Source organism: Manis javanica, chromosome 16 (assembly GCF_040802235.1).
Source record: "Manis javanica isolate MJ-LG chromosome 16, MJ_LKY, whole genome shotgun sequence".
NCBI lineage: Eukaryota > Metazoa > Chordata > Mammalia > Pholidota > Manidae > Manis > Manis javanica.
Genome location: NC_133171.1, coordinates 56170541 through 56197231, shown reverse-complemented (window position 1 = coordinate 56197231; position 26691 = coordinate 56170541). Strand labels below are relative to the sequence as shown.

Here is a 26691-nt window from a genome sequence, read left to right as displayed (position 1 = left end):
TCTCTTCAGCCCTGTTTCCCTCCCTTCTAATACTGCCTGGCAACCGCTGCTTTTATGTCTGTCTCAGTAATTATGCCTTTTTCAGAATGTTATATAAGTGGAATCATGTAGTATCTACCCTTTTGAGTCTGGCCCCTTTCACTTAGCATAATTCATTTGAGAGTCATCCATGTTTTTGCATATATCAGTAATTTGTTCCTTTTCATTGCTGAGTAATATTTCATTGTGTGGATATACCACACTATCCATTCTCTAGGTGAGGGACATTTGGATTATTTACAGTTTTTGTCAGTTACAAATAAAGCTACTATAAACATTTGTGTCAACATACATTTCATTTCTCTTGGGTAAGCACTAGGAATGCAATTGCTGGATTCTAGGTAAATAGACTATGCTTAAATTAAGAAACTGCTAAACCATTTTCCAGAATGGTTAGACTGTTTTGCAGTCTCGTTAGTATAATTATTGCTATGTATCCTCCTCAGAACTTGATATTGTCAAGTTTTTAAAATTTTAGTCATTCTAATAGGTTTGTAGTGATGTTTCACTTTGGATTTAATTCACATTTCCCCAAGGACTAATGATGTTGAGCATCTATTAGTGTGATTATTTGCCATCCTGTGTCTAATGAAGTGTGTGTTCGAATCTCTTGCTCATTTTAAAAAATGGGGTTGTTTGTTTTCTTACCAAGTTACGAGAGTTCTTTATATATTTTGGATATAAGTTCTTTATCAGATATATGACTTTCTCCTAGTTTGTGATTTGTCTTTTTCCTTAATAGTGTCTTTTCAAGAGCAGATGTTCTTAATTTTGATGAAGTTCAATTTATCCTTTTTTTTTAAGTGGCTAAGGTCATAAATATTTTTTTTCCTGTATTTTCTTCTGGAAATTTTATAGCATTAGGTATACATTTGAGTATATAATCCATTATAGTTAATTTTTGTAGATGGTGTGAGGTATAGATGGAGGTATATATTCTTTTTTTTCTTGCATATAGGTGTCCAATTTTATTGTTGAAAAGATTGTCCTTTCTCCATGGAATTGCCTTTTCCACTTTTTATTCTTTTTAAGAATTGTAGATATTCTGGTTCCTTTATGTTAGCATACAAAAATTTAGAATCAGCTTGTTGAGTTCTACAGAAAGTCCTGCTGGGATTTTTATTGGTATTGTATTGAATACATATAACAATTTGGGGAAAATTGATACCTCAACTATATTGAATCTTCCAAGCATGTTGGCTGATGTTTAATTAAAATATTTAGACAGAGTGGAGTAGAGCACTGATGTCTTCTCTAGTTGTTTAATAATAAATCACACTGAAATTAACCCTTAGAGAACTAGCAATTAACTTAATGCTCTGTTTGAAAATGGTTCTTAGTGAGGAAGGAATCTTTAGCATCATGGAAGAGGGAGATTCCAGTTCTTCTGTCTTTTCAGAGGCTTAATCCAGAACCACCACAAGATACCTGGCTCGACCTTTGGAAGGAAGGAAGGGAAAGTCAGACAGACTTCATTGAAGGCACTGATTTCCTTGGCTGCCACATGCCCATGATAGGAATTTTCAGTCCTCAGGTCAAGAGATCTCCAGGTTAAGGAAGGAACTGCCACAGAGAACTTCAGACCTCACATCTTAGTCCTTTGCTTTCATTTCTTCCATCTTTGCAATATTGGGCTGTTAATAGTAGGTTGTGTGGGAAGCAGATTTAATTGAACCACAGCATGTAGGGTTTGTCTGCCTCCAGGCTATCTGTTTGGATCACTCAAAGAGCTTTCAGACAAAGGAGCTGAGACATTAAATATGAAAACGGGCTCTGCCAGTTTCTCAGTAGCCTGAAAGGAATTGCCTGTTAGGGTTGGTAAACGTGAGGCAGTGAGTTAATACACATTAAATCTTTTCTGCCTTTCCACTAATGTCATTATTTTAGGCAGCTTTTATGAATTAATTCATCAGTTTTCAAAAGGCCATATTAATGGAACTACCAAAGCTTTTAGCCCGCCTTAGTATGTAATTCAGGAAACTACATTGTGAGGGGTGGGAAGGGAGGTTTTTTTAATTACGTGAATGAATTACAGAAATTATTAGCTCACTGGGAAAAAATTTTTAAACAATACAAAAGTAAAAATAAAATGCTCAGGTTCTTCTCACCCCTTTGCTACTCATAGTTGCTAGAGGTGATTACAATGTGAAAGTGTAGTATATGCTACAGGCCATTTGCTATCTTTATACAGAAGTTCTCCCGGTGACCAGGAATGCTAAGCATCTTGCACTGTGTAGGACAGTCCCTTCACAGTGGAGAATTTTCCCACCAGACATGCCATTTGCGTCTTCAGATATGACAAAAACTGGTAGAAATAGAAAGCTTTAAATAGATCCATAGTGTAAACAACCCATCCCTGCAAAAAGGTACTAGGCCCAGATGGTTTGATCACAGTTTTATCCAACTAGGTACTCATCTGTTACTTAAATTATTTCAAATATGGAAAAAGTCTTCCAAAATCACTGCCAGCATAACTGATAGTAATATTTCCTGTTTCATGTAGCACAGTCACTTATTTTTCTTAGTGTTTAACTCCTTGACCACTGAACTTTCTGGGTGTACTATGGCTCAGAGAAACAGTGGACAGCTTTCCAGCTTTCCAGGTTAATAGCAAACGGGAAAGTAGCCCAGAGCTCTAAAAGTCATTGTTCTCTGTCATGCTTCTCTGCAGTGTCCATTTATAGTGCTTAGGTCCAGGTGAAATGGTTACTTAGCCTAGACAGTGATGAATGATTATCAGAAGACAGTGATACATGTAGACTCATTGGCATTCAGCTACACTTATGAGGTTTTTTAGGTGCAAAAAAGTCAGTATTCCTGAGAGCTATGCATTTTGGTCTGTGCGAAGTTTGTGCATGAGTACGAAGACCTTCATCCTCTTGGAGGGGAGGAAAATGTTATTTTAACTTCTCCTTCTACCCCCACATCCCAGGGTGCTGCCAATTCTTGGGCCTTTGGGGAATTCCGTCATATAAGTCTTAGCTTTTCCCTTTGCTAGCTTGAGATTCTCAAGTGTGCTTCCGTCTACAGTTCCACTTTTACTGTTGGTTTAGTATGACTTCAGGAAGAAGATTAAATAGGTACCTGTGTTCAATCCATCATCTTTACCAAAGAGTAAGTTTGGGTGCTTTTCCCAAAGGCAATAAAGGTAAATGAAACAATAATTAAGCCTTATCTTCAGCAGATTTCTCTTCTCTCACTTTCTTGCATTAGGGAGCTCCTGCCAAAAGCCCCTACTGTGTAACTGTCTTGGTCTTACTGATTTATATTTCTGAATTGAAGTAGTTCATGTTTCTTTCTATTATGGAACATGTCCAAGCCTTGTGAACTATGTAATGTATTGACAACCATTTATATATGTATGTACACAGGAGACATATGTAAATAATCATAAAAGGGAATAATATGTTAAATTCATATAAAGTGGAATAAAAATAATTTTGGGAGTCAAAAGAGGAATTAATCATGTCAGTGTAGGAGATCAGGGATGCCTTTATGAAGGAAGTGTCATTTGAGCTGAACCCAAAAATAGAGAATTCTACCTGATAAGCAGAAGTAAGTAAGAAGGAGAAGGCATTTCAGGCAGAGGGAATGGCATAAACAACAGTAAAATAATGGGAAATGGTGGAGATCTCAGCACATGTTTGGAGAATGGTATGTAATCCAGTTTGAATTGGAACAAAGAACTGGTCACAGTGTCATGGAGCTCAAATGTCAGTCTTTATTCTGAAGACAGTGCAGTATTGTTGAAGCTTTTTGAGTGAGGTGAAGGATAGAAGCCATGGTTTAAGTGTGTATAATTGTGGAATCTCACATTGCAGTCGGGAGAGGCTAGAGGCAGGAATACCCAGAAGTCAAGAGACTTCAAGGAATCTCTTAAAGGAAATCAGGGCTCAAACTAGGGAGACAGTAGGAAGTGATGGATGACAGAGGTATTGAGGAGGTAGAATTAACAGGACTTTACAACCAAATGTATAAGCTAGAGGAGGAGAGAGTATTGATGATTCTGAGGTTTTGAATCTGATTATTTGGGAAAATGTTGTGCAACTACCAAGGGGTTGGAGGAGAGACATGTTTGAAGAAAGATATTAAGTTCAATTTTGAGTATGTTAAGTTTGAGGTGTTTTAGATACCAGGAGAACATCCAGATAAAGATACTCCATAAAAACTTGGAAATGTGTTTGGGTCTAGTATTCAGGAGAGGTGTAAAAATTAGAAATACAGATTCATGAATCATCCAAGTTGAGGTAACAGTTAACTTAAAAGATAATTGCTAAGGGGAAGACGAGAGAGATCGGAGAAGTAAAAAACAGAGCTTAAATTTGGGGCACAAAGGAGAGAAAAAGCATAGGAAGATAACCAGGATAATGAGTGTCCTAGAAGCCAAGGCTGAATGTGACAGAAACTCAAAAATAACTGGTTTAAACAAGATAAAAGTCCAAAAGCAAGGGACTAGCTAGCATGGCAGTTCATGATGGTCAAGGACCCAGTGTCCTTCTGCCTCACATGGTACATGATTATTCAAGCTCAAGCTGTCAGAACAGGAAGGAGAAAAGGGAAGGAGGAGGGCACTTAAAGAATTCTCAAAAGTTGCACATACCACTTTCAGTTAAAATCCACTGTCCAGAACTTGGTCATGTGGCACCCTTAGCTACAAAGAAGGTGGAAAATGTAGTCTTTATTCTAGGTGGCTGTGAGCCACTCTAAAAAAAAAAAAAATCCCATAACTAAGGAAGAAGGGAAAAGTAGGTATTGGGGGACAAAGGATATAGAAAAAGCTAGAAGGAGGAAAACTAGAAGAGGGGTTAGGCAATTAGAAGGGCACTATCAAATCATAGATGGGGAGATTATTCCCATATTTTCACATGATATTGAGATTGATTAAGGAAGTAGTCTGTCTGATCTAAATCTTCTCAGGAAATTGGTGTGATTATACTCCCAAGAGTGTAGGCACTGTGGAAAAAGACAAGTCTGAAAAGAGCGCAAGAGATACTGAATCGATCTTATGGTATGTACCAGTTTTCATGAGTTGAATAAAGGGATAGCTGGGCATGGTAGTCAGCTTGCATTTAGATTCTTGCTCTTCCACTTATTGACTGGTGACCTTGAAGTCATCTAACCTCTTTAAGCCTCATTTCCAAATGTAAAGTAGGGGTACAAATTCTTCATGATTGTTGTGAATAGTAAGAAAGAAAATGCTTAGCACAGTGTCTGGCATAGAATACCTAGTACCTATTGCACTGTAACTATTGGAAGCCAGCTGAGTTAAATTGGTGGAGGACTCAGTCAGTTGTTTCTTGAGTATTCAGTGGGGCTCAACATTCCAGCAACTGGAGAAGAGAAAGCAAATGGCTGTGCATACCCAGTGTTGGAACTGGCAACAGATCAAGGAAAACAGAGATGGCAAGTGTGTTGTTAAATTAGGCACGGTTAGATACATGGCAACTGATCCAGGCCCAGCTAGTACTTTGAAGAGGGAGATTGGAGGCACCAGAGGTCCAACAACAGGCAGTGAACAGAGTCTCCAGGAGGAGTTTAAGGAAATGTGGGGAGATGTGAGGTAATCAGGACCAAGTCAAGGTAGAGCAGCCCTGAGTCCTTGTGGCCATTGGTGCCTGATCTGAAGATTCTCCACTGTGCTGTTACACGCCAGCCTGAGCCAAACTTGCAAGACTACTAGACATTCCCTGGCATTTGAATTTTATTCTACCAGGTGTATTGCGCCACTTAAAAGAAACTGGTCTCCTTTGCAGAATTGGGAGAAAGGAAACCAGCCTCTGTGTGCAGTGTTAGCATAAAGAGCAGTTTGGAAATGGTTGTAAATGAAAAATGATAATAATGATAGCAGCTACCATTTACTGAATGCTTCGTATGGGCCAGCCTTACGCTGAGTTCATTTATACTGATTAGGTCATTGACTGTCTCAAGACAGATCTTCTGGGTAGACGCTATTTTTATCCCTGTTTAATAGCTGAGGAAGAAGTTAGGTGTTAGAGCTGTGCCTTAAGGCTTAGTCTGGCTGAGTCCAAAGCCTGTTTAACCATGAGGTTAAACTATTTCATCCCAAGCCCTGCTGCTATCCAGTCTTTTTAATGTCATAGAACTGGAAGGAACTTAGGTTGCCTAATCACAGATCCAAATCACACTGAATCTCAGAGCTCTGGAGAATGCATCCCAGCTGTTCATTTTTTAAAAAGATGCAGAGAGGAAAAAATCACAGGGCTGAGACTATAACTTGGACCTCTGGAATCCCAGTCCAGCTCTTATTCTATTTCTCTGGTTGCCATGGACCAGAATAGACTCTTGGTCTATTTGTCTTTTTTTTTTCTTATTTATTTATTTATTTGGGTACATTACTATTCAATCACATGAGCAACATTGTGGTTACTAGATTCCCCCCATTATCAAGTCCCCACCAACACCCATTATAGTCACTATCCATCAGGGTCTATTTGTCTTAATAGATCACAATCTCTAGCAAATGTCTGGATAGCCTAGTCAGTACCTTCTCTCGGGCAAGCATGGTGACCTCCTAAAGCAGCCACATACTTAGGAGCTCTCCTGGACACAGCAGGGTTTCCAGTGCTTACCACAGTGCCTAGGCAGTTGAAGGGTTCCAATCCTAATGGAACAAAGACAGACCAGTCTGGAAAACCAGTACCCTACCCACCTGAGGGTTGATTAGACTGAACAAGTCCTCATATGAGCTGCATTTTTCAGCCTTAATTTAAACAGGCAGGAGTGAAAATGTAAATATTAAAATGTTACTATTCAAAGCCCTTGAGGTCCCTATCTTAATTAAAATGCAGCACAGAGGACCCCTTCCTTCAGCAGCTCACAGGGTAAAAAGAAAATGAACACCAGAATGAATAAAGATGGAGAAGTGGAGGAGCTGGCAGTTAGCATGCTGGGGTATCCTATTCAGTAGGGCAGCTGGCCGTGATATGTGGGAGAATAAGGAAACAGCCCTCCTCATGACCTGTCCTTGTTTCTCTTATAGCAGGGCAGGTAGTGAGGTGTGCTGAGGCAGTATGCGAGGAGGGTTGGAAGCTGTGTAGTCCTGAAGCTGGGAGCATGGTGATTCCCAATCAGAAGGAGGACCTCAGGCCTGAGGGTTCTCTTCTGCAAGTCCACAAGTGCCTGGGGATGAGTTTCATGTCTCTGCTTTATCTAATGCATTTCCACTAATCTTTAAGCCTGTTAAGCCTTACTTCTCTTTCAAGGCCCACCTCAAAGAACTACCTCTCCTACCCGAGTAGCCTCCTGGTTCACAGTAATGACAGTTTCCTTTGTACTCACTGTGCACTTGGTTTATATTTTTCTTAAAGTATCTATTAATTTTTGCCCTGAATTCTAGTATGTTTCTGTATATGCTTGTTTCTTCCAATAGCTGGTAAGCCCCCTGCACAGACTCAGTGTCTTCATCTTTACATCTCTTGGGTGCCCACTGAAGGCAGACATTTTGCACATGCTTTCTGATGGAATGGGTGGTTACAGCAACAGTTCTGGAACCTGTCTCTGTTGGGCAGGTTCAACCTTCTCACTATATTGTCTTCTGTCCCCTCCTTCTGCTGTCCAGAATTGTGAGGATGATGAAGGCAGTGGGTGTTTGTACCTGTCATGTACATTGGTTTTGATGATCATTGTGCCATCATCAGCCTGTAATTAGAAGAACCTCTTTTCATGATTTCTTCTACTCCATAAAGCATTGGTAGTTTGTGGTTTCTGTAATGGGATTAGGACCCTCAGGAATTCTTCCTCTTCATATATATCTTCCTTTTATAAGTTTCCATTCCTTCTTTCTGCCCACATCTTTCCCCTGGCATCTGTGTGGTATTGAGCTCTTGGTATCTTGTCTCTCTTTCTTCATCAATGACTAGCCTGAATGGGTGGCTGTTAGGGCCTTCATTGTCAGCTCCCACAGCAGCAGTCAGAATATTCTCTGTGGCCTGGGTTCTGAGGTCCACCCAGGCAGCGTGAGCCAGGCTGGCTCCCAGTTCTGGACTGTGATGTTTTTCTTTTATTGTTGGATGACTCTGTCCCCAACCCCCAAAAAATTGTTAAATAAGGAGTTAGAAACTGATAAAAAGGAATAGAAGCCTGTGCTATTGTAACCAAAGTCCTCTTTTTGTATTCAAATGCAGTCAGAGGAACGGTGACTGCACCTTGGGCCAGGATCTTAGGAAGCTGGCCATTTAGAACATGATCCTAGAGATGAATCTCCCCGTCAACCTCTTCTGGGAAGTACTACTGGCTTAAACCACCATCAGATGCTTATGTCTCATCTTCTCTGTGGCCCCACAGTGCACCACCACAGGGCAACTTTGTTCAGGTTGCCAGTTGTCATCTGTGGTATTCATAACCCTGAAATCATGGCTTCCTGGGGCCTGAGATAAGCTTTATGGAACTCTTATGTATATCTTGTTTTTTCCCTAGAAAATGATTCAAGTTGTTCAGTGCTTGTTCTGTGCTCTTGACATAAACTTCAGGGTATGTATTGGGGCTCGTAGGTTAGGAGTATGAAAGTCCTGAAGCAGGCAAGTGTAGAGGAAGATGCCAAAATTCATAGTTCTGGGCTCCTGCGGATAAATAATCTTAGCCATAAAGTGGAGCTAATTGGCTGCCCCCTCTGCAACCTCTGCAGACCTGCTAAAAGGTGAACAGACTGTGGAGCCTGAACCATTCTCGTTGAGAGGGTGTGGCAGGTGGAACCATGTCCCTGCTCAGGCTTTCAGGATGACAGGCTTATTATGAGAGCTAGTTGTTAGGAATCCTTCCTTAAAGGCTGCCTTGGAAGAACAAATGTGGGACACTAGCATCATGCATGGGCAGTGAAAATTGTGTGTTAGGGCATGTTTACAAAGTACACTCCTCACCTGGCTACCCCATTCAGTTGTGGACCTGAGGCTCAAGAAAGAGCTTTGGGGCTGCAGGCAAGCTGATGAGGGAGGCTGGGTGCTCTGCAGGCAGTAACAGGAGAGGCACCCAGCCAGGGTGCTGCAGCACCCGTGAGGGAGAGTTTACCTGCCCAGTATAGTGGAGCTTTAGATTCTCATCACTACCATAACATAAAGGGGATTTTTAAGGACCATGCAGTCCAGCCTCCTTATTTTAGATACTGAAGCCCAGCAAGATGAGATCACTGCCAAGGCCACACAGCTGGAAAGCATTGCAGAGGGGGTAGAGCCAGGCATTCAGACATCTAGGTTTAAAGCCTCTCTCCCATCACCCTGGACAAACCACTAGAGGCCTGAGGACATTTGATTTCTCATCTGTAAAAATAGTTAAACTTGACCCTTTCAGTTCTAAGATACTCTGATCTCATGAACAGTTCTTGGGAGGTTTGGGCAGACGAGGCAGTCATTTGGTGTATGTACCGTGGATTCCACTTACAGAGAAGATAAAGTTGAATATTAGGTTGGGAATGCCAACTAGTGCTGGACACAGGGTTGTTATGTTCCCTGCTGATGTGGGTTAAAATCTCTTATGGGTCTGAGTTCATGCAGGGCAAGTCCCTTGAGTGTCCCAGTGTGATACTGATGTGGGATTCTGATTTGGTCAATTATTTATGCTACTTCAGGGCAGAGGTATTTGATACCGTGGACAAGTGTACAGTAGTAGTTGGCCTCATCAGTCAGTAGTGTCAGATTTCTGGGATGTTGGGAAGGCCTTGAGAGAACTGCAAATGTCTCTTGGCATGGACAAATTAGACTTTTTTTCAGTGCATCAACTACGGTTAAACTTAAACAAATAGGACAGCTGGGAGGCTTTGAAAGAAGTGAGATGTGCACATTCTAAAAAAAAAGAGGAGAGAGAAGTCTGTGCTCCCTGAGGAAGGAAGGATGAGGCGGGGAACTCTGAATAGCCCCCCTCTGAGGAAGGAAGCAGTCATTCTCTGCTGTTTTGTTTTGTATTTTAGTTAAGAATTCCAGAAGTTGCAGGTTGTGGATCATGACCTCCATTTTTCCCCCCTGCTGCTGCTTGCCAGAGGAAGGGAGGGCGGGCGGCTCTAAATAACACTTTGGCCTTTATGGAAATGTATCAGATGTTCCAGGAGTGAGTCTCGCTTGCTCATGCTTGCTCTCTGGCACTCTCGCTTTCTTTCTCTCTCACTTTTACTCTGTTCACTTACTCTCTCCTCACTCATGTCCTTTCTGTAGGATATTGTTAGCACTTTTCTAGCCTTATATAGCAAGGTCTAATTGTTAATGTTAACAGAAATCTAACAACAGGGAAGGCTGCCAGATAGCATTAATCAGGCCAGTGTTTGGAATTTCATAAATGCTCTGACTTTGGGTACAAGTTGAACATTAAGAACAATATGAAACTGTTTTCTTCCTCTCTGTCCGCTTGCTCTGCCCTCTCCCCAGCCTATCCAGCTTCTCTTTCCCTCTCTTCCCCTGTTTTTGAATTCCTCTGCTCTGCCGTATGCTCACTGCACTGGAACTTTGTTGATTTTTGCCATGTTTAATTTTTTACTCCTCTGTCTCTCCATCCACTCCAAGACCACAGGAGGAGCAGCAGCAGCTGGAGCCAGGACTCTGCAGACAGGCAGGACGGGCAGGTCCCAGAGCAATTCTCAGGTCTCCTCCACGGCTCCTCCCCAGTGTGTGAGGTGGGGCAGGACCCTTTCCAGCTGCTATCCACCGCTGACCAGAGCCTTCCAGAAGGGTCCTCCACACAGGTTGCCTGCCACGAGGCCAGAATGCAGCTGGAGGAGACAGGTGTACATGCTCCTGGAGCCTCCCTGCCCAGTGTCCTGGACCAAAGTAAGGGAGTGGGCTACCCAGCAGGACTGCCGACCACCAACAGCCAATCACACCCCGAAACTTTGACTCACACAGCATCTCCACACCCTGGTGGTGCCGAGGAAGAAGGAGACCGGAGCGGGGCCAGAAGCCGAGCCCCTCCCACCAGCAAACCCAAAGCCGAACTCAAACTCAGCCGCAGCTTGTCCAAGTCTGACTCTGATCTCCTGACTTGCTCACCCACGGAGGACGCTACAATGGGGAGCCGGAGTGAGTCTTTATCCAACTGCAGCATCGGGAAGAAGAGGCTGGAGAAGTCTCCCTCCTTTGCCTCAGAGTGGGATGAGGTAAGGCCGTGTGATGTCACAGAGAGCTGGGCTGGCTACAGCCCACCACAGCTCTTGTGTGTGCTGACTCTTGGGACCAGGATGTAGGCCAAGGTTGTCCTGGTTCCTCTGCACCATGACTGAGTGTTTCTGAGAACCCTGAAGGAGGACAGCCCCAAGTAGCTAGGGCAGGGGACCTTACTGCCTGAATGACCTAGGACGGGTCCATTCATGGTTATACTGGAGGGTGGTGGCCCCAGCAGAGAAAGACTGAGGGAGAGGCAATTCCTAGAAATGACATGCTGTTTGGAAATATTTGGATCCCATCGGCCCCTTTTGAGGGAGTCATGCTCACTCTGAAGATGCTTAAGAATTGCTGGAGTACCTTCTATGAGTCTTCAGGAGGAAGAGGGAAGAGCCAGGGTTAGTTAGGAGTTGGGAAGGGGGCTTTGGGAGAAGCTGCTAGAAGGGGATCAGAAGGGAACTTTTGTTTGCCTTGCCTCTCTGTGATTATTCTTACCCTGCCCCTCTGGAACACTAAGTGCCTCTTCCAGCCAGAAGCCATCTGCCCATCCCAAATTCCCGAGTTGGTAAGGCAGAGGGCTGGGTGGTTCAAGAAACAAAGAGGTTAGTGAGGAGAAAACATTTGGAGTCTGAGACCCAGGTTCCTTTCATAATCACTGTTACAGAATAGCTAGAAATATATACTCGAATATTTTCAGGGACCTGTGACATGTCTTACTGGGCAGAAGAATGTGTTTCTCAGAGATTGGTAAACACTCAGGGAAAATTAAAGGCTACCCTTATAGGCTTCTTGCTGGAAGGAAGCTGCTTTTGAAGTGGACTGGGTCTGTCTTGCAGAAACATTTTCAAGAGATGAATTTAGTTCCTGAAGAGGAGGGGAACAGTACAGCTGACATACCCATTTGAACTATCTGTAGACTAAAAGCTACCCAACGCTGTTTGGGTTGCAGCTGCAAAGTTGTGTAAACTACAACTAATCCCACTCCCAGTGTGGGAACAGAACAGGGGCAATTTCTACAATATCTTATCTCCAGATAAGATGAGGTTTAGGACTGTTTAGTCAGGGACACAGGAATTCTGGGCAATAGAAGGTTTTCACTGTCTAGTAAGCCAAGATTTGGTTAGCCTGTACTAGATGCCAATCCTCTTAAGGAAAATCAGTATGAGTAAGAGAGCACCTGGCCCCTAGGAGATTACACGAGTCTGTGTGTTTGTGGGAACGTGTACTCTACCTTTGTTTTCAAAACAGAGTTTTACTGATTTACAGTCAAGTATAGGACAAGGCAGTTTAAGAGTAACAAGGCAGCTTAAGTGCAGTATACTCTGAAATGACAGGAGAGGACAATAGAGAAAACCTCAGTGGGCATGGGGTAGGTGGAGGCAAGAGGTGTGAGAGGGTGGAAGGGGGCTTCAGGGAAGGTCACAGAGAAGTGGGATGCGACATGGAATTCAAGAACCAAGTGTTTTGGTTAAAACCAGATTGAAGCTAGCAGGATAAAGGGCATTGCAGGTATGAGAAGAGTGTGAGCAGAGGCATAGAGTTGAGAATACCTAGATCATTTGATTTCTACAGTGTAGAGTTTATATAGGGGAGAGTAAGAAGTAAGGGTAGAAAGTGAAAATGAAACCAAATAGTGAGAGGGCCTTGAACATGCAGCTGGCAAGAGAGTATCTGATATGAAATCAAGGCAGTATCACAGAATCCTTCAGATGGACTGGAAGACAGCTTTACCTTCTAATGAATTACCTCTTCTTTTTGGCTCCGTCTGCTGAGCATACCCTCCACTTGAGAGGTCAGTAGTGCCAGGTGATTCCTCACGGGTTATTCATGCTCTGTTAATAGCATCACCAGGCAGTCTTCTGGGCTCCAGCATTTCCTCCTGGAAAGGAAACCTGAAATCACTGAGGCACAGCCCAAATTAATTGTTAAGTTGGCTGTTTGGGCTAGTATACCAGTTGCCTCTTGGCATCTTAGTGAGGGGAGGTTCATATGCAGGTAGAGATTACAGTGAACCCAGGGACTCTCTGAGGTCAGAGTGTCCTGGGCCAGTCTATAGTGTGGCTCAACTGCCAAGAGCACTGTTAACATTTTAAATGTGAAAAACTAAAGGCAACAAGTCTTTATTTGAAAGAATTCAGAAGAATTGAGCTTTGCTTGCATAGTAAACATTACCAGGGCTCTTTATAGCTAACCTTTTAACATTGTTTTTGACTCATACAGTACTTAGTTTTGTGACTATCTCTATCTAAAGAGAAACTTCAGAAGTGTTTTCTCCAGTGATTGGCCCTAAACCCAGGGCTTTGGCTGACTTTCCTAAAACAGGGCATCAGTTAATGGCTGCTCCCCACCCCACCCTTGGCCAGTGCCTGAAGGCTGCTTTGTGGATCTTGTGCTTGGTGACATTTTTCTTTGTTGTAATTAGAGACTCAGGAGGGGGGGAAAAGCTGCTAGAAGGAGCTGGGGCTCAGCTCACTGTGGAGCCTGGGAGGGAGAGGAAGGCTCTGGGGGCCCAGGCAGCTATGAACCCAGCATGGACGGAGGTGCAGAAGTTGGCCAGTCAGCTTTCACTAGGCCGTGCAGGGTGGTACATAGGGCTCAGGCTCTGGAGTCAGCAGATCCACCTTTGTGCCCCAGCACCACTGTCAACTCTATTGTGATGTATGGATGGCCTCAGGAGGCCTTGGTGTTGTTAGACTTATTAGTGAAACAGAGGCAGTCCAACCTGTTTCAGAGGTGTGTTTACCAATTAGATACGTGTTTAAGCACCAAGCAGAGTTCCTAGTATGCATAAAGTACTAAGTAAATGGTAAATAATAATATTATTATTGTGCTTTGAGTTTCGGAGAATGGAAATTGAGGCCTAGAGTGTCCTCACTTAAGAAAGGCAGAGTTTTGGGGGAGCACTCCAGAGGTTGTAGAGCGACTGGGAAGCAGTGGATTGATTTCAAGCCCCTCAACCTGTGACTCACTGCATGATTCAGCCCCACCCCAGAGACAGAAGAGCCTGCCCAGCCTGACAAAGTAGAGCAGGCACTCCTTCATTGTTCTTTGAGAAATTAATATGCCTTTCTGCCTAACTCGCTGAGAGGAGAAAGGAGGTTAGAGAGAACTCTGCAGCCCTCCCTACTGTTTATTTTTCAAATGTGTTCTACATGATGGCTGGCCATGGCTGCTTGCTTAGTTGGTTTGTATAGGATTCTGATATATAGTTGGGGTACATGCACAGCTGCTAGATCAGGAGTCACTTTCTGCAAACACAGACTGCTCCTCACAATTGGTTACTGTGACCTTTGTTGAATACCTTGGACAAGACTTCTGAAAATTAGCCTAGTTTAGGTATTTACTTCTGAGATAGTATCCATTAGTGAGACCAGTGTTCTCCCTATTTTCTGTTGTATATTTGGTAACAAAAAAGTAATAGAGTGTGCGGTTGTTTAAAAGAGCCCAGCCTACAACGAGATCTAAATCCAAGCTTCAGTAGTCAAACACACTCTCATCTTATGATCCCTGGGGCATAATAGAAGTTAAACTGAGAAGCTGTACATAAATAAAAGTTCTAAAATATATAGGTAATAGATAAGGAGTAGGAAAATTACCTACATCTCTCCTCACATAGTTAACCTCTGTTAAGATTTGATGTGTATACAAATTTGGGGGCTTAGTTTATTGATTTTTAACTTGCTTTTCTTATTTAATTGTTGCATATTGTGGGTATCTTAACCATGGCAATGTCAATATGGTCTGGATTCAGATCTTCTTTCTGAAAGGCATAGTATTCTGTTATATGGCTATATGGTAAGTTAGTTTATTGTCATTTAAACTCTTCTCTGGTTGTTAGATAATGCAGGGCATTTCCATCTGTGCTTCAGGTATGTTCCCTACCCTTCTCCACCTGCCTGTGTGGCCTGGGGCTTGCTTGTGTGGACCACCTCTCTAAGCCAAGGAAACCTTGAACTTTGGCTGGGTCCCCCTATTGAAGACCACCACTCCTGTGAGAGACCTTTCCCAATAGCTGCTCTTTCTGGGTTCTGGTAACTAATCCCTGTCCTTGACACTTAGCCTGGGACTCTTGGTGTTTACTAGCTCACATCCCTCGGTACTCTGTACCCTTCCTAAGCCTATATTAAGCTCCTTGGGTTGCCCAGTTTGGATGTGCTATCTTTTTCCTGTGGGGAGCCTGCACTCAGGGTTTTTAGCACTATTGTAGCACCATGAACATTTTTTAGGACTGTTTCTATCATCTCTAAGCAAGCACAGGTGGCTGTATGCTGGAGCAGTAAAAATGGCTCTTGCATGTATACTGTAAATTAGTCTTCATTTGCAGATGAACCGGAAGATGTGGATATTCTGGGTGCTGGGAAGCAAAATAAATTTATTATTTAACTTAAAGCCTTTCCTACTTCCAACTACAGGGAAGAAACCTCTTCTCCGCTCCCCAGAGTTGGCAGCAGCGTTAGCATTTCAGCTGTGTGCTCCTGAATCTCACAGTCTCCTAAATGTATTTTCATCCTCTGTGCACTATGTGATGGGCCCACAAGCACACACATGGTGGCAGTTAACATCTGAAATAAATATCTTGTAAAAGAACACAAATAACTCTGGGCAGATTATGGCTTGAATGTATAAAGTCAGTGGGGTCAAATAGGTCTCTCACATACCTGCCTTTGATTGGAATTGAAGCTTATGAAAAAGAAAACCACAGAAGGCTGCTTGTTTACTCAGCATAAACATTTAAGTTACTTAAAACTTTGCTAAACACTTAAGTGATAAACTTGTGTTTTGTAATCAGCTTTCATAAATATTAAACAAGTGGGGAGATGGGTGAAGAGCAGGGATGTGCTTTGTATGCATTTTGTACAAACTGAGAGTAATTTCTGGTCAGGCATTTGGGGGGTGTCCAAGGTTCATCTGCAGCCGTAGCTGAGGAGGACCCTTGACTCTAAAATCCCTCCCTGAGCAGTGAAGGGACAGCAGCAGCAAGGGCACCTTTCCAGGGCAGGGCCCCACCCTTTCCAGCAAGCTGTTCAGTTGGAGGCATAAAGTCATCAAGAGAAAAGCTGATTGGTTCAACTCCACACAGGCTTTGGTTGCTTTTAACCCCTGCGGGCTGGGTATGCAAGAAGAATGACTTAGATGTAAAGAGATTGGGGCTTGAGTTTCTGCTGACAGTGGCTAAACGTCCCACACCATATTCTGCAGTATGTATTGTTCTTCAATATGTAAACAAGCATGATGTGTAGTCCTTTTCGTTGAGCATAGCCATCCCACTCTAAACAAGAATGTCACACTCCTACCTCTGGGGACAAATTGGAGCCCAGAGTGTCTATTTAAGTTGCTTTTGGATATACCAAGAGTCACAACTTTTGTATTTTTAAATTTCCCTTGGTCTGGTAAGATTGAGGTTTTTTGTTGTTGTTTTTTTATTAAATAACCTCACTTATAAGCAGTCTTGAATGAACAATTTTGCCTAGGTATCTGATAAATCTAACTGATTTTTATTAATCCAGATTAAAAAAACTTTCACGGGATTTTCATGACCTGGACACTAACAGAAGAAACATCACAGTGTTATAAATAAGCTAGAGTCAGCCCTGGCTGTGCAGTTAGCCAGTGATGAGAAGATCTGGGTGTTCGACCCGCATCCCACCCCCACGGGAACCTCTAGTGATGACCTGAGGCTCCCTTGGGATGGCTTGCTGGAAAGGGTGGGGCATCTGGCACCTCCTGGAGGGGTGCCCTCCCTGCTGCTGCCGTTTCACTGCTCATCACAGACTGCTGGGAGCCTGGCTTGTGTCTTTCCTTATTTTCACGCTTTTCTCTGTTTCTCCAGATGTCCTCCTCGCTGCTTTTCCTCTTTTTATTCAGCCTGCTTCTTCCTTTTCATCTCTTTTTCCCCTTTGCTTTTTTCTCCCCTTTTCACCTATGCTCTTCCCTTTCTACTTTCTTACTCCTTACTTTTCTCATTTATTTTTCCTTTACATTCTCATTTTTACTGAAGACAGGGTTGGAGACTTTTCTAATAACCCTTCCTTTTCAGTCTTCTCCACCAGAAGGATTCTTCTTTGATTTCCTCCTGTTAACACACTTTTTACCAGTGTTTACCCATTTTTAAATTCTGCAGCGCATTTTACTACTTGTGGTGTTTAGCTCACCTCCCCCCCCACATGCCACCACCCACACTGTCCCCGTTCCTTTCATAAACAGTCTGGTATCATTAAACAGGCAACATACCATGTAGGGACTGTGTGGGATTTGTAAAATTGTTAGAAGATGAGAATTCCCCTTTTCTGTTCTTTCTTGTTTCATTACATTTTGTTTTGTTTTGTTTCTAACATCAGACCAAAATCTTGGGCTATAGTGAATGTAGGTGAATATATGAGAAAAATTTGATCTCTTTTCCAGTGCGTACAAATGCTGAGAATCGCAGAAACATTTCCTGGGACGTTCTTTATATACCTTGGTTCTGGTTTTGTATCTCCTCTTTTTTTCTAATAATGGCATCAGTAGGATACAGATTGAATGATTTTACATAATTTAGGGAATAGAAGTTTATCTTATATGTATTCTAAGAAGTTGTGTTTGAGAAATATGTAGAGGTATTTTCACATAATAGGCAATAATAAAAAATTGAAGTATTTTTTATTATAACTATTCATTTACTCAACTAATTTGTTGAATACCTGCTATGTTCCAGGCACTGTTCTGTAACCACTGGGGATAAGCAGTGAAAAAAAAATACAGACAAAATCCCATGACCTCATGGAACTGACATTCTAGAAAGCTAGAGAAGAAAGAGAAGACAGTAAATGAAGGGCATAATATACTAACTGAAGCTAAGAGTGCAAATGAGAAAAATAAAGCTGAGAAGCGGGTTAGAGCGTGATGGGGCAGGGCAGCCTGGGAGGAGCCCTCTGAGGGGGTGGGAGCAGGGGCCGGGCGGGCCTTGAGCTTGAGCTGTGCCATCCAGCAGCTTTCTCTGCTTATGATTAATTTTTCCTGTAAGAGAAATTTAAAATTCCATTCTACACTTAATTGTCTTACGAATATACCTTATTACTTGACTTTTGCTGTTAATTGCCTTTCTCTTTAGCCACTATTGCCACCTGCTTCTTGTTTTTTTCCCCGATTTTTTTCTACTAAGCTATGTTCGGTGATTTTTTAAACAGACATAGATATGTGCTATATATGTATTTATACATACATAGGTACGTACATATATTTTTAAGCTATTGAACTAGAATGAAATCTGAATTTCTACGAATTTCTCAAACTGGATCGTTGTCGTCATCCTGATCAAGGTTCATTGAGTGGGTTCGGTTCTACTTCATTGTCTTAGAAAATATATTTCCTTGGGTGTATCACATGCTCAAAGCAGAAATGAAAAAAATCTAAAAAAAAAAAACTGAAAAGGATATAAGGCAAGAGGGAGTGAATTCAAAATTACTTAGACCAGAAGATGTCCAGGAATCTGGAGGACAGGAGATCTCATGAGCAGAGAACAGCTGACTTGGTATTCAAGGAGTCAGGGCAGGTGAGGCTCACTATGGGTACCATTGTTTGGAACACAGATTTAAATGGTGCTGATGCCCTGCAAGGCCTCTTAAAGGCTGATGGTCTAATGAATCTTAAATGCTTCCTCTTAGGAGCAAAGCCCACAGGTTCCAAACAGGTAATTGCAGCCAGTTAGAGAGTGAGATGAAGTGGCCTCAGACATTCTTTGACCCTGGGTAGGCCTAGGGAAGTCAGTGTAGAGGGAGCTACTTAGTCACCAGGTATGGAGGTTGTCTTTGTGGACATATATGCACACCTGTGTAAGAGAGAGTATGTGTGTAGGTTCTGTGTTATTTAAGATGGTGAATTATATTACATCTGGTGTGTCCAGTTGGGGGTCAGGGAATATCTCAGGCAGCCATGCCCAGGTACTGTGGCTGCCTGATTAGAATGCACATGTAGGCCTAGTCTGGTTTGGGTTGAGATGCCAACCATTATGATGCCTCTGGTCTATCCTTGCTCCTGCCTGTATGACCTGCTGCTGGCTGCTAGCCCTCATCACGTCTGGCTCACATGGAGCCCTGTCAAGTATAGCAAAACAAGCTGGCTTCATTATTCTCAAAGGACAACTATGTTCCTATGATTTTTCCTCTTTGGAATGAATAGGCCCTGGAGCAGTTTAATTTGTGTAGCCATGTACTGTGTGGTCAGAGTGGTGGCTATAGGCTTTTTATTTTATAAGACTCTAGGAGAGCAATTAATCTGAACCTCACTTGGGCTTTGAAATCTGTTACCCTAAGCAACAACTTGGAGATCTTTCTGGACCCTCATGTTGTACCAGCACCCTCAAAGATGTGGTCTCCGATCTCAGCTCTGTATGTTCATGAAAGGGCACCCTCCCTGCCTGGGATTATTTTATTTTCCCTTGTTTTATTTTCCCTTGTCCTTGATTTCTTCACCATAGATGTTCCCTTTTAATGCCACCAGGTGAGCAGCCAGTGGGTAAAAAGAATGCTTATGGCCTGAAGAGTTTGGGCAGGGCGAAGATGCTGAGCAGTCTTTCCCAGACATCCTGCTCTGTCTTGCTTATAAGCTGTAATGACCCAGTCCTGGCACTGCAGGGCCCACCTGTCCATAACTCAAGGCAGCCTGTTTATTTATCTGGACAGGTGGAAAACTGCCTAAGCTCACTAGGGGCCTACAAATGACAATTTGTCTGGCAGTCTGTTCTTGCCTGCCCTGATTTAAACAACAAGTAAGCCACTGTAAACTCAGTTGAAATGGTCTGGTTTGTTTAAATGTTATGGTTCCTTTCCACTTTGGAGGTATTTATTTTTAGTAGAACATCCCCCAGAAAAACCATAGGACTACCTCACATCTGTTATGCAGTGGGCGTGCAGACCTGGGTTTTGCTGCTAGGGAAATAACCTTCCCTCACTGACACCCTGATGGTGGGTGATCCTGGAGAAATTTATGTTCAGGGTGGCCCAGAGGGACAGAAGAGGACACCATGGAACTTGGGGTGTAGTGGCCAGGGAATGCACTGAAAGAGTAGAAATTGCCAAACCCTTAAGGTCTTGAGCTATGCTTGTGGAGGGAATTTTTGTCTTAACCTCCATATCTAACTGTATATTAGAAATCTAGACAAATTCCTGAAAATGAAATTTTATTGCTAGAAATAGAATTTCAGATTCTTGGAAATGGAGTTTTTATACCCTGGGTTTTTAAAAAAAAGTTATAATACCTGAATATGGCTAAAATTTGAAAGGTACTAAAGAATATATAATTTTTTTAAAGTCTCCCTCCCTCTCTGTCCCCCAGACACCCAGTTCCTCTCCCCAGCTTCTCAAGTTACCTTTCAGAAATGCTCTGTGCATCAGAATTTCAGATATATCAGGTATTTTTCTTTTTAAGATAAATGGTTCTATATTATACATATCACTCTGGACCTTGCTTTTTTTGTTTAATAATGTTTTTTGTATAAGTTCTATTAACAAATTTCAGTTATATTATACAGTGTTATCACCATTAGTCACCGTGTTATACTTAGATCCATAGACCTTACTCATCTTACAACTGGAGGTTTGTACCCTTGTACCAAGCCTTCCGTATTTCCCCCTGCTGTGAGTTCTCCTTTTTTTTTTTAATGATTTCACATATGTGATACCATGTAGTATTTCTGTTTTTCTGTCTGGCTTATTTCACTTAGCAAACTATCTCCCAGTTTTATCCATGTCATTGTAAATGACAGTGTTTCCTTCTTTTCTAAGGCTGAATAATATTCATCTGCGTGTATTTATTCATCTGTCAACAGATACTTAGGCTGCTTACATACTTTGGCTATTGTAAATAATGCTCCTGTGAACATGGGAGTGTATGTGTATCTTCAAGATACTGACTTATTTTCTTTGGATAAATACCCAGAAGTAGAATTTTGGATTATATGGTAGTTCCATTTTTAATTGCTTGAGGAAGCTCCATACTGTTTCCCATAGTGGCTGCACCAATTTACATTCCCACCAACAGTGCAGAAGGATTCCCTTTTCTCCACGTCCTCATTTATCTTGTTAACACTTTTGTCTCTCATCTTTGATAATAGCCATTCTGGGTGGTGTGAGGTGATAACTCATTGGGGTACTGATTTGCAGTTCCCTGATAATTAATGATGTTGAGCACCTTTTCATGTACCTGTATGTCTTAGGAAAATTGTCTATTTTGCCCATTTTAAATTAAATTATTTGTTTTTTTTGCTATTGAATTGTATGTGTTCCTTGTATATTTTGGATTTGTGATTTGTATTTTCTCCCATTCCATAGGTTGCCTTTTCATTGTTAATGGTTTCTTTTGCTGTGCAGAAGTTTCTTAGTTTGATATAGGCCCATTCATTCATTTTTGCTTTAGTTGCCTTTGCTTTCAGTGTCAAATCAAAAAGTTATTGCTAAGAGCAAACATCCTGCTAATTTTTAGCAACTGTTTGATCTAGCCTACTATTTGATTCAGTATTCCAGCTTTTGAAAGCTGAAATGAGTTGCTTAAGGTGTTGGAGTTGATAAATGAGGGAAGCCTATTGGAGCTATGGCTTCTAAGTCTTACTGAGATTGTATTTAGAATATAGGTGAGCTGAATTTTATTTTGGCGTTAATTAGCAGTTACTGTTCAACCCTTATTTCAACCCACATTATTATATAGCACTATCTTACTTTTCTCCCCAACTCCAGAAGAACTTTTGTCTGTGTGTATAAAGGAAAGTAACTTGGGGAAAGCCTGAGTTTTCTTTTTCGCTTTTAAGACTCAAAGCATTTCTTCCCTTTACTGCTGTCTCAGATGGAGGACTGTTAGATTTTTCTTTTGTGACTTGCATAGTGATGTGCATTTCCAACAGGTTCTCAAATCTGGAAATTGGAAGAAATCTGAGTTATGTTGCACAGCTGCTTTGTAGACAAAATCACTTCCGTTTTTCTCTAAAAGTGCTTGGGAATTCTAAGTGACCACCTATGCCGTCTACTATAACTTGGATGAAATCATGGAAAATCTTCTCCTTCCCAGCTAAAATCTGTGACTTCCCTCTCATCAGTTCTGGTTCTACCTTCTGGGTCATGCACAGTGTCTGCGTAACAGTTCCTCAGATATTTGGAGCTGCAATTATGTCTGCCAGCCCTTGGACCTTCTTGTTTCCCTGCTGGGCACCCCAGTTCCTTCTTCTCCTCAGATGACTTGCTCTCACACAATCCTGGCCATTGATGCATCCAGGTCATCGAGTCCTCTTGAGATTGTATGACATCACTACCAGTTACATTGTGCATTATGATAAGATTCTGCTTGTCCCATGATGCTGATGATGCTTCATCAAGGAGTTTGATGTGCCTCCTACCCTCCTGAAAAAATTAAGAGGATCAATTTGGCAGTGAGCTCAAATCAAGGACAGTCTGCATGCCCCTTGCAGAACACCCCCATATCCCGTCAGGAGGCCATATAAAAAGCTGCTGTGTGAAGTGACTGAAATGCATGTTGCCCTGTGAAGCTTCTGCCTGTGCTTCCTGCCTGGGATATACAGCTTAACCTCTTCCCTGTTGTGTGTTTTGGCAAAGTCAATGTAGGTCTTCCCCGCACGCATATGGAACAATAACTATGCCTACTCTCCACCAACAGCATGATCTCAGGCATTGTTTAGCAGCTATGGTCTCACCATGACCTTAATGTGCAGGTAAAGATACTTTTGTACCAATTTTTCATTTGAAATTAATAGGATAGATGAGGACTAGGGAAGTCTGTGTTGTATAAATGACCCCAAGCCAGGCCCTGAAAAGGGTGTCTTAGGCCCTCACTTGCCCTTGACTCTGAACTCTTCCTCTTCTCTCTATCCTGTATCAGTCACCAAGGTTTCCTCCTCCCACCCACCTTCCTGGTATCACCTTAAGCCACCTCCTCATTATTTTCCTGCTAGCTGCTGGGCTTCTTGTTAGTCCATCTTACTTATGGCTGCCATCATGATCCTTAATATTTTTTATTACTCCCCTGACTAAAAACCTTCTTTGGTGCCCTATTGCTACAGTACAAACTCCAGATTGCTCAACCTGGAGTTCACGTTTCTCCAGAGTATAACCCTACGATCCAGCTTCTATACCTTGCTTGTATCTCATCTTGTGCTCTTGTTTTTCTGGCTCTAGTCAATTCCTTTACCCACTATTTTCCTCTACACTTTGGCTTACATCTTTTTCCTTTTTTTTTTTTTGCCAGAAATTTCTATTTTTATTTGCTATTTTTACTAATAGTAAATACTATTTTATTAACATATCTTTTTTTATTTACATCATGTCCTTTGGATTTAGAACAATGTCTAGCACACAGTAAGAAGTCAAATATTTATAAAGAATGCATGAATGAAAACTGAATGACAAAAAGCAGTACAAAGTTGTATGATAGCTACAACCAGCCTCAATTCCAGGAATAACATATTATATTTGCTGTAATGTATCTAATTAGCTAGCTAACCTCACAGATAAAAAATTCTGGTCAGTGGCTTCACACTTTATTTAAAATAATTTAAAGAAGGTATCAACAGTGTCTGTGTATTTATGATGGAGAATCAGCTGAGCAAACAAATTTCAGTTCTGTGGAATTCACATATCAGAAGAATAAGACTTGAAAATAAAACCTTCACTTTGTTTTGTTTAATGTCCTACTATTAAGAAATTTGATCTAGTTACGAATCCTTTTCCTTATTACCTTAACAAAAGAACAAAAGAACAAAACCAAATGTGTAAGCAAGTATATTGATAGTTCTCAACCACATGATACTTTAAAAAATTAGTTCTATATTCTCCAAACTATAATTGTTAAAAGTTCATAGAAAACATAAGTAAAACCAGTGAATCACTGAAGTTTATTGTGCACACACCAAAAAGACAGTTGGCAGACCGGAAGCACTGAAGCTAAAACATGGAATGAAGCTCAGAGGTATAGGGCTATAAAGCAGCATATATAGTATGAAGGCAGTGAGTGTTTATTTGTTGCAGTGATTGGTTACAATATTAGAATTTTCTTCACTGAAAGGGAGTTGGTTAGTAGTGACCTCATATCAACTTTGGGGAACAATTTACATTTTGCTTATGATTTTCAGAGGCATAAGCAAGAAGTGACCCAGATCAAGTTAACCTTGTTTGTCTTGCAAAATAAAATAAATTAAGATTTGCTGGTTCAACTAATGGGTTTTGTCTACTCAGGGAACTTTCAAATCTGGTTTCCAAAACTGGTCTCCTGTTTGTGTTTGATTTTAACATATTGAAATGGCAATTCGTTCTCTCTTCATTTTTCTCACCATCTTTATACTCTGCCATCCTTTACTTGTCATTTATTCTCATGAATTTCCTCTTTTCCTTATTTTTTCTATTTCCCTACACAGAATTATAAAATACATTTCCTTTGCAATTCTCAGGTTTTCTTTCTTTACCTAGTTGCAGGCTAGGGATGTAAGCACTTGGCCAGATTTGCCATCTATTTCCCCAGAGAAAAGAAATATATTCTTTGTGAGTGATTGTGTTATACAGCAGGAAAATGACTTTTATGCAAGGTTTCTTCCTTTAAAAGCCTTCTAGAAAAACCAACACATCTATAAACTCTTCACAGAACCAAGATCAGCTTCATTATACATAAATTACTCCTGTTAGAGCTTTGTTGAATCTCAACTGTGAATAACTCTGCCATTTATCAGCTTCCCTAGCCAGCTGATTCAGCTGCCTAACTTTTTGTGTTTGTAATTTTTCCCCTCAGATTTATCTTCCTCTTCTATTTCACTCAGAACACAGCATAGCCTGATCTTCTAACAGAGAAGACACACATACTAAATATAGTCCAAAACAAGACTTCTGAGCCCTAACTTTTTCAGACCTAATGTTATTAATTTAGATCCATGAACTGTTGTAACTTCCAACTGTTTGGGTCTCACATCAGTGAGCCATCTTTCAGATGATTTCTTCTCCCAACAAATACCATGTGGAATGAAAACAAGCCTTCCCTCCTGTCCTATGTCCAAATTTCTTACAGAATCAATAGCATAATAAACGGTCATCTCACCTTTCTAAATTTGAGGGTAATTTTTATACAGCATTTAATAACTGGAACACTAATGTTTGACCGATTCTATTAATCTTTTTTTTTTTTGAGAGGGCATCTCTCATATTTATTGATCAAATGGTTGTTAACAACAATAAAATTCTGTATAGGGGAGTCAATGCTCAATGCACAATCATTAATCCACCCCAAGCCTAATTCTCGTCAGTCTCCAATCTTCTGAAGCATAACGAACAAGTTCTTACATGGTGAACAAATTCTTACATAGTGAATAAGTTCTTACGTGGTGAACAGTACAAGGGCAGTCATCACAGAAACTTTCAGTTTTGATCACGCATTATGAACTATAAACAATCAGGTCAAATATGAATATTCTTTTGATTTTTATACTTGATTTATATGTGGATCCCACTTTTCTCCCTTTATTATTATTATTATTATTATTATTATTTTTAATAAAATGCTGAAGTGGTAGGTAGATGCAAGATAAAGGTAGAAAACATAGTTTAGTGTTGTAACATCTTTTTCCTTTTGCAATGGCTTGCTCCATTTCTTTTTGTTGAAATTCCATCTTTCCTTAAAGCTTTCTCATTCATTCATTTATTCAGAGCCTATACTGTCTAGGTGCTGGGCATACACAGTGAAATAGTAAAAATAAACACCCAGCTTTCGAAGGACTTAGAGTCTAAAGGGAGAGACAGATACAAGTACAAAGAAAAATATTGTCACAAACAAAGTAGTATTGAAGAAAAAGAACATACTGCTATAGGAGGTGAGAATGGGGTTGCCCCATTTCAATTGAAGGAGTTAGCCTGGTAAACAATGGTGGGGACCAGGGAGCCCCAGTTCAGAGAGAGGAGGAGGTCAAGTCTCTGCCATAAACCTGCCCCTGGCACTTTGAGACTGCAGAAGTCTTTCTTTTGCTGGGTCTCTGCTCAGGCACTAATTTGGCACTGCAGGCATTGCTGGTCTTGTTTTTTTGTGCATGGCATGTTGGCCTAATCAGATTAGACACATTTTAAGGGTAGTAATCACAGTTCATTTTTACAAGCCCTCAGGCTCCCTCCCCATCCCAGAAGTGTGAGTCAGTGATTAAGGATCTCCGGTGTTAGAGGTCCTAGTCCGTAAATTGGCATGGTCACTCCAAAGAGCTCAAGGTTCATATTGCTAAACACTTTGTCATGCTTGAGCATAAATATCTTTTTCTTTCTTTTTGAGGGAAATAAAATAATTAGGTCCTCCACCTCACCCTTAAATTTTGAATTTTATTTCCTTTTTCATTCTCTAGTAGTAAATAATGGCCTTTTTATACCACAACTGAGGGATTCTAGACAATATGTGGAATACTTTGCTTCACAGGTGGGAACATAGGAATTTATAGATTGCAGGAGATTTATTGCTAATGTTATATGGATTTCTCAATTTGATAGATTATCTGCCCCCCCTTGTCCACTTTTTGAAGTTGAAAATGTTTTAGTAAAGCATTCTGATT

At 41.3% G+C, this 26691-nt stretch overlaps 1 protein-coding gene across 8 annotated transcripts in view; it reads left to right on the top strand.

Moving 5' to 3' along the window:
- ANKS1A (ankyrin repeat and sterile alpha motif domain containing 1A) overlaps positions 1-26691 on the top strand; it is a 319903-nt gene that overhangs the window by 177964 nt on the left and 115248 nt on the right. For all 8 annotated transcript variants that reach the window (XM_073224983.1, XM_073224984.1, XM_073224982.1 and 5 more), the window contains one exon: positions 10545-11134. In XM_073224983.1, coding sequence (XP_073081084.1) covers positions 10545-11134 — 590 coding nt within the window. The remainder of the gene's footprint in view (positions 1-10544; positions 11135-26691) is intronic.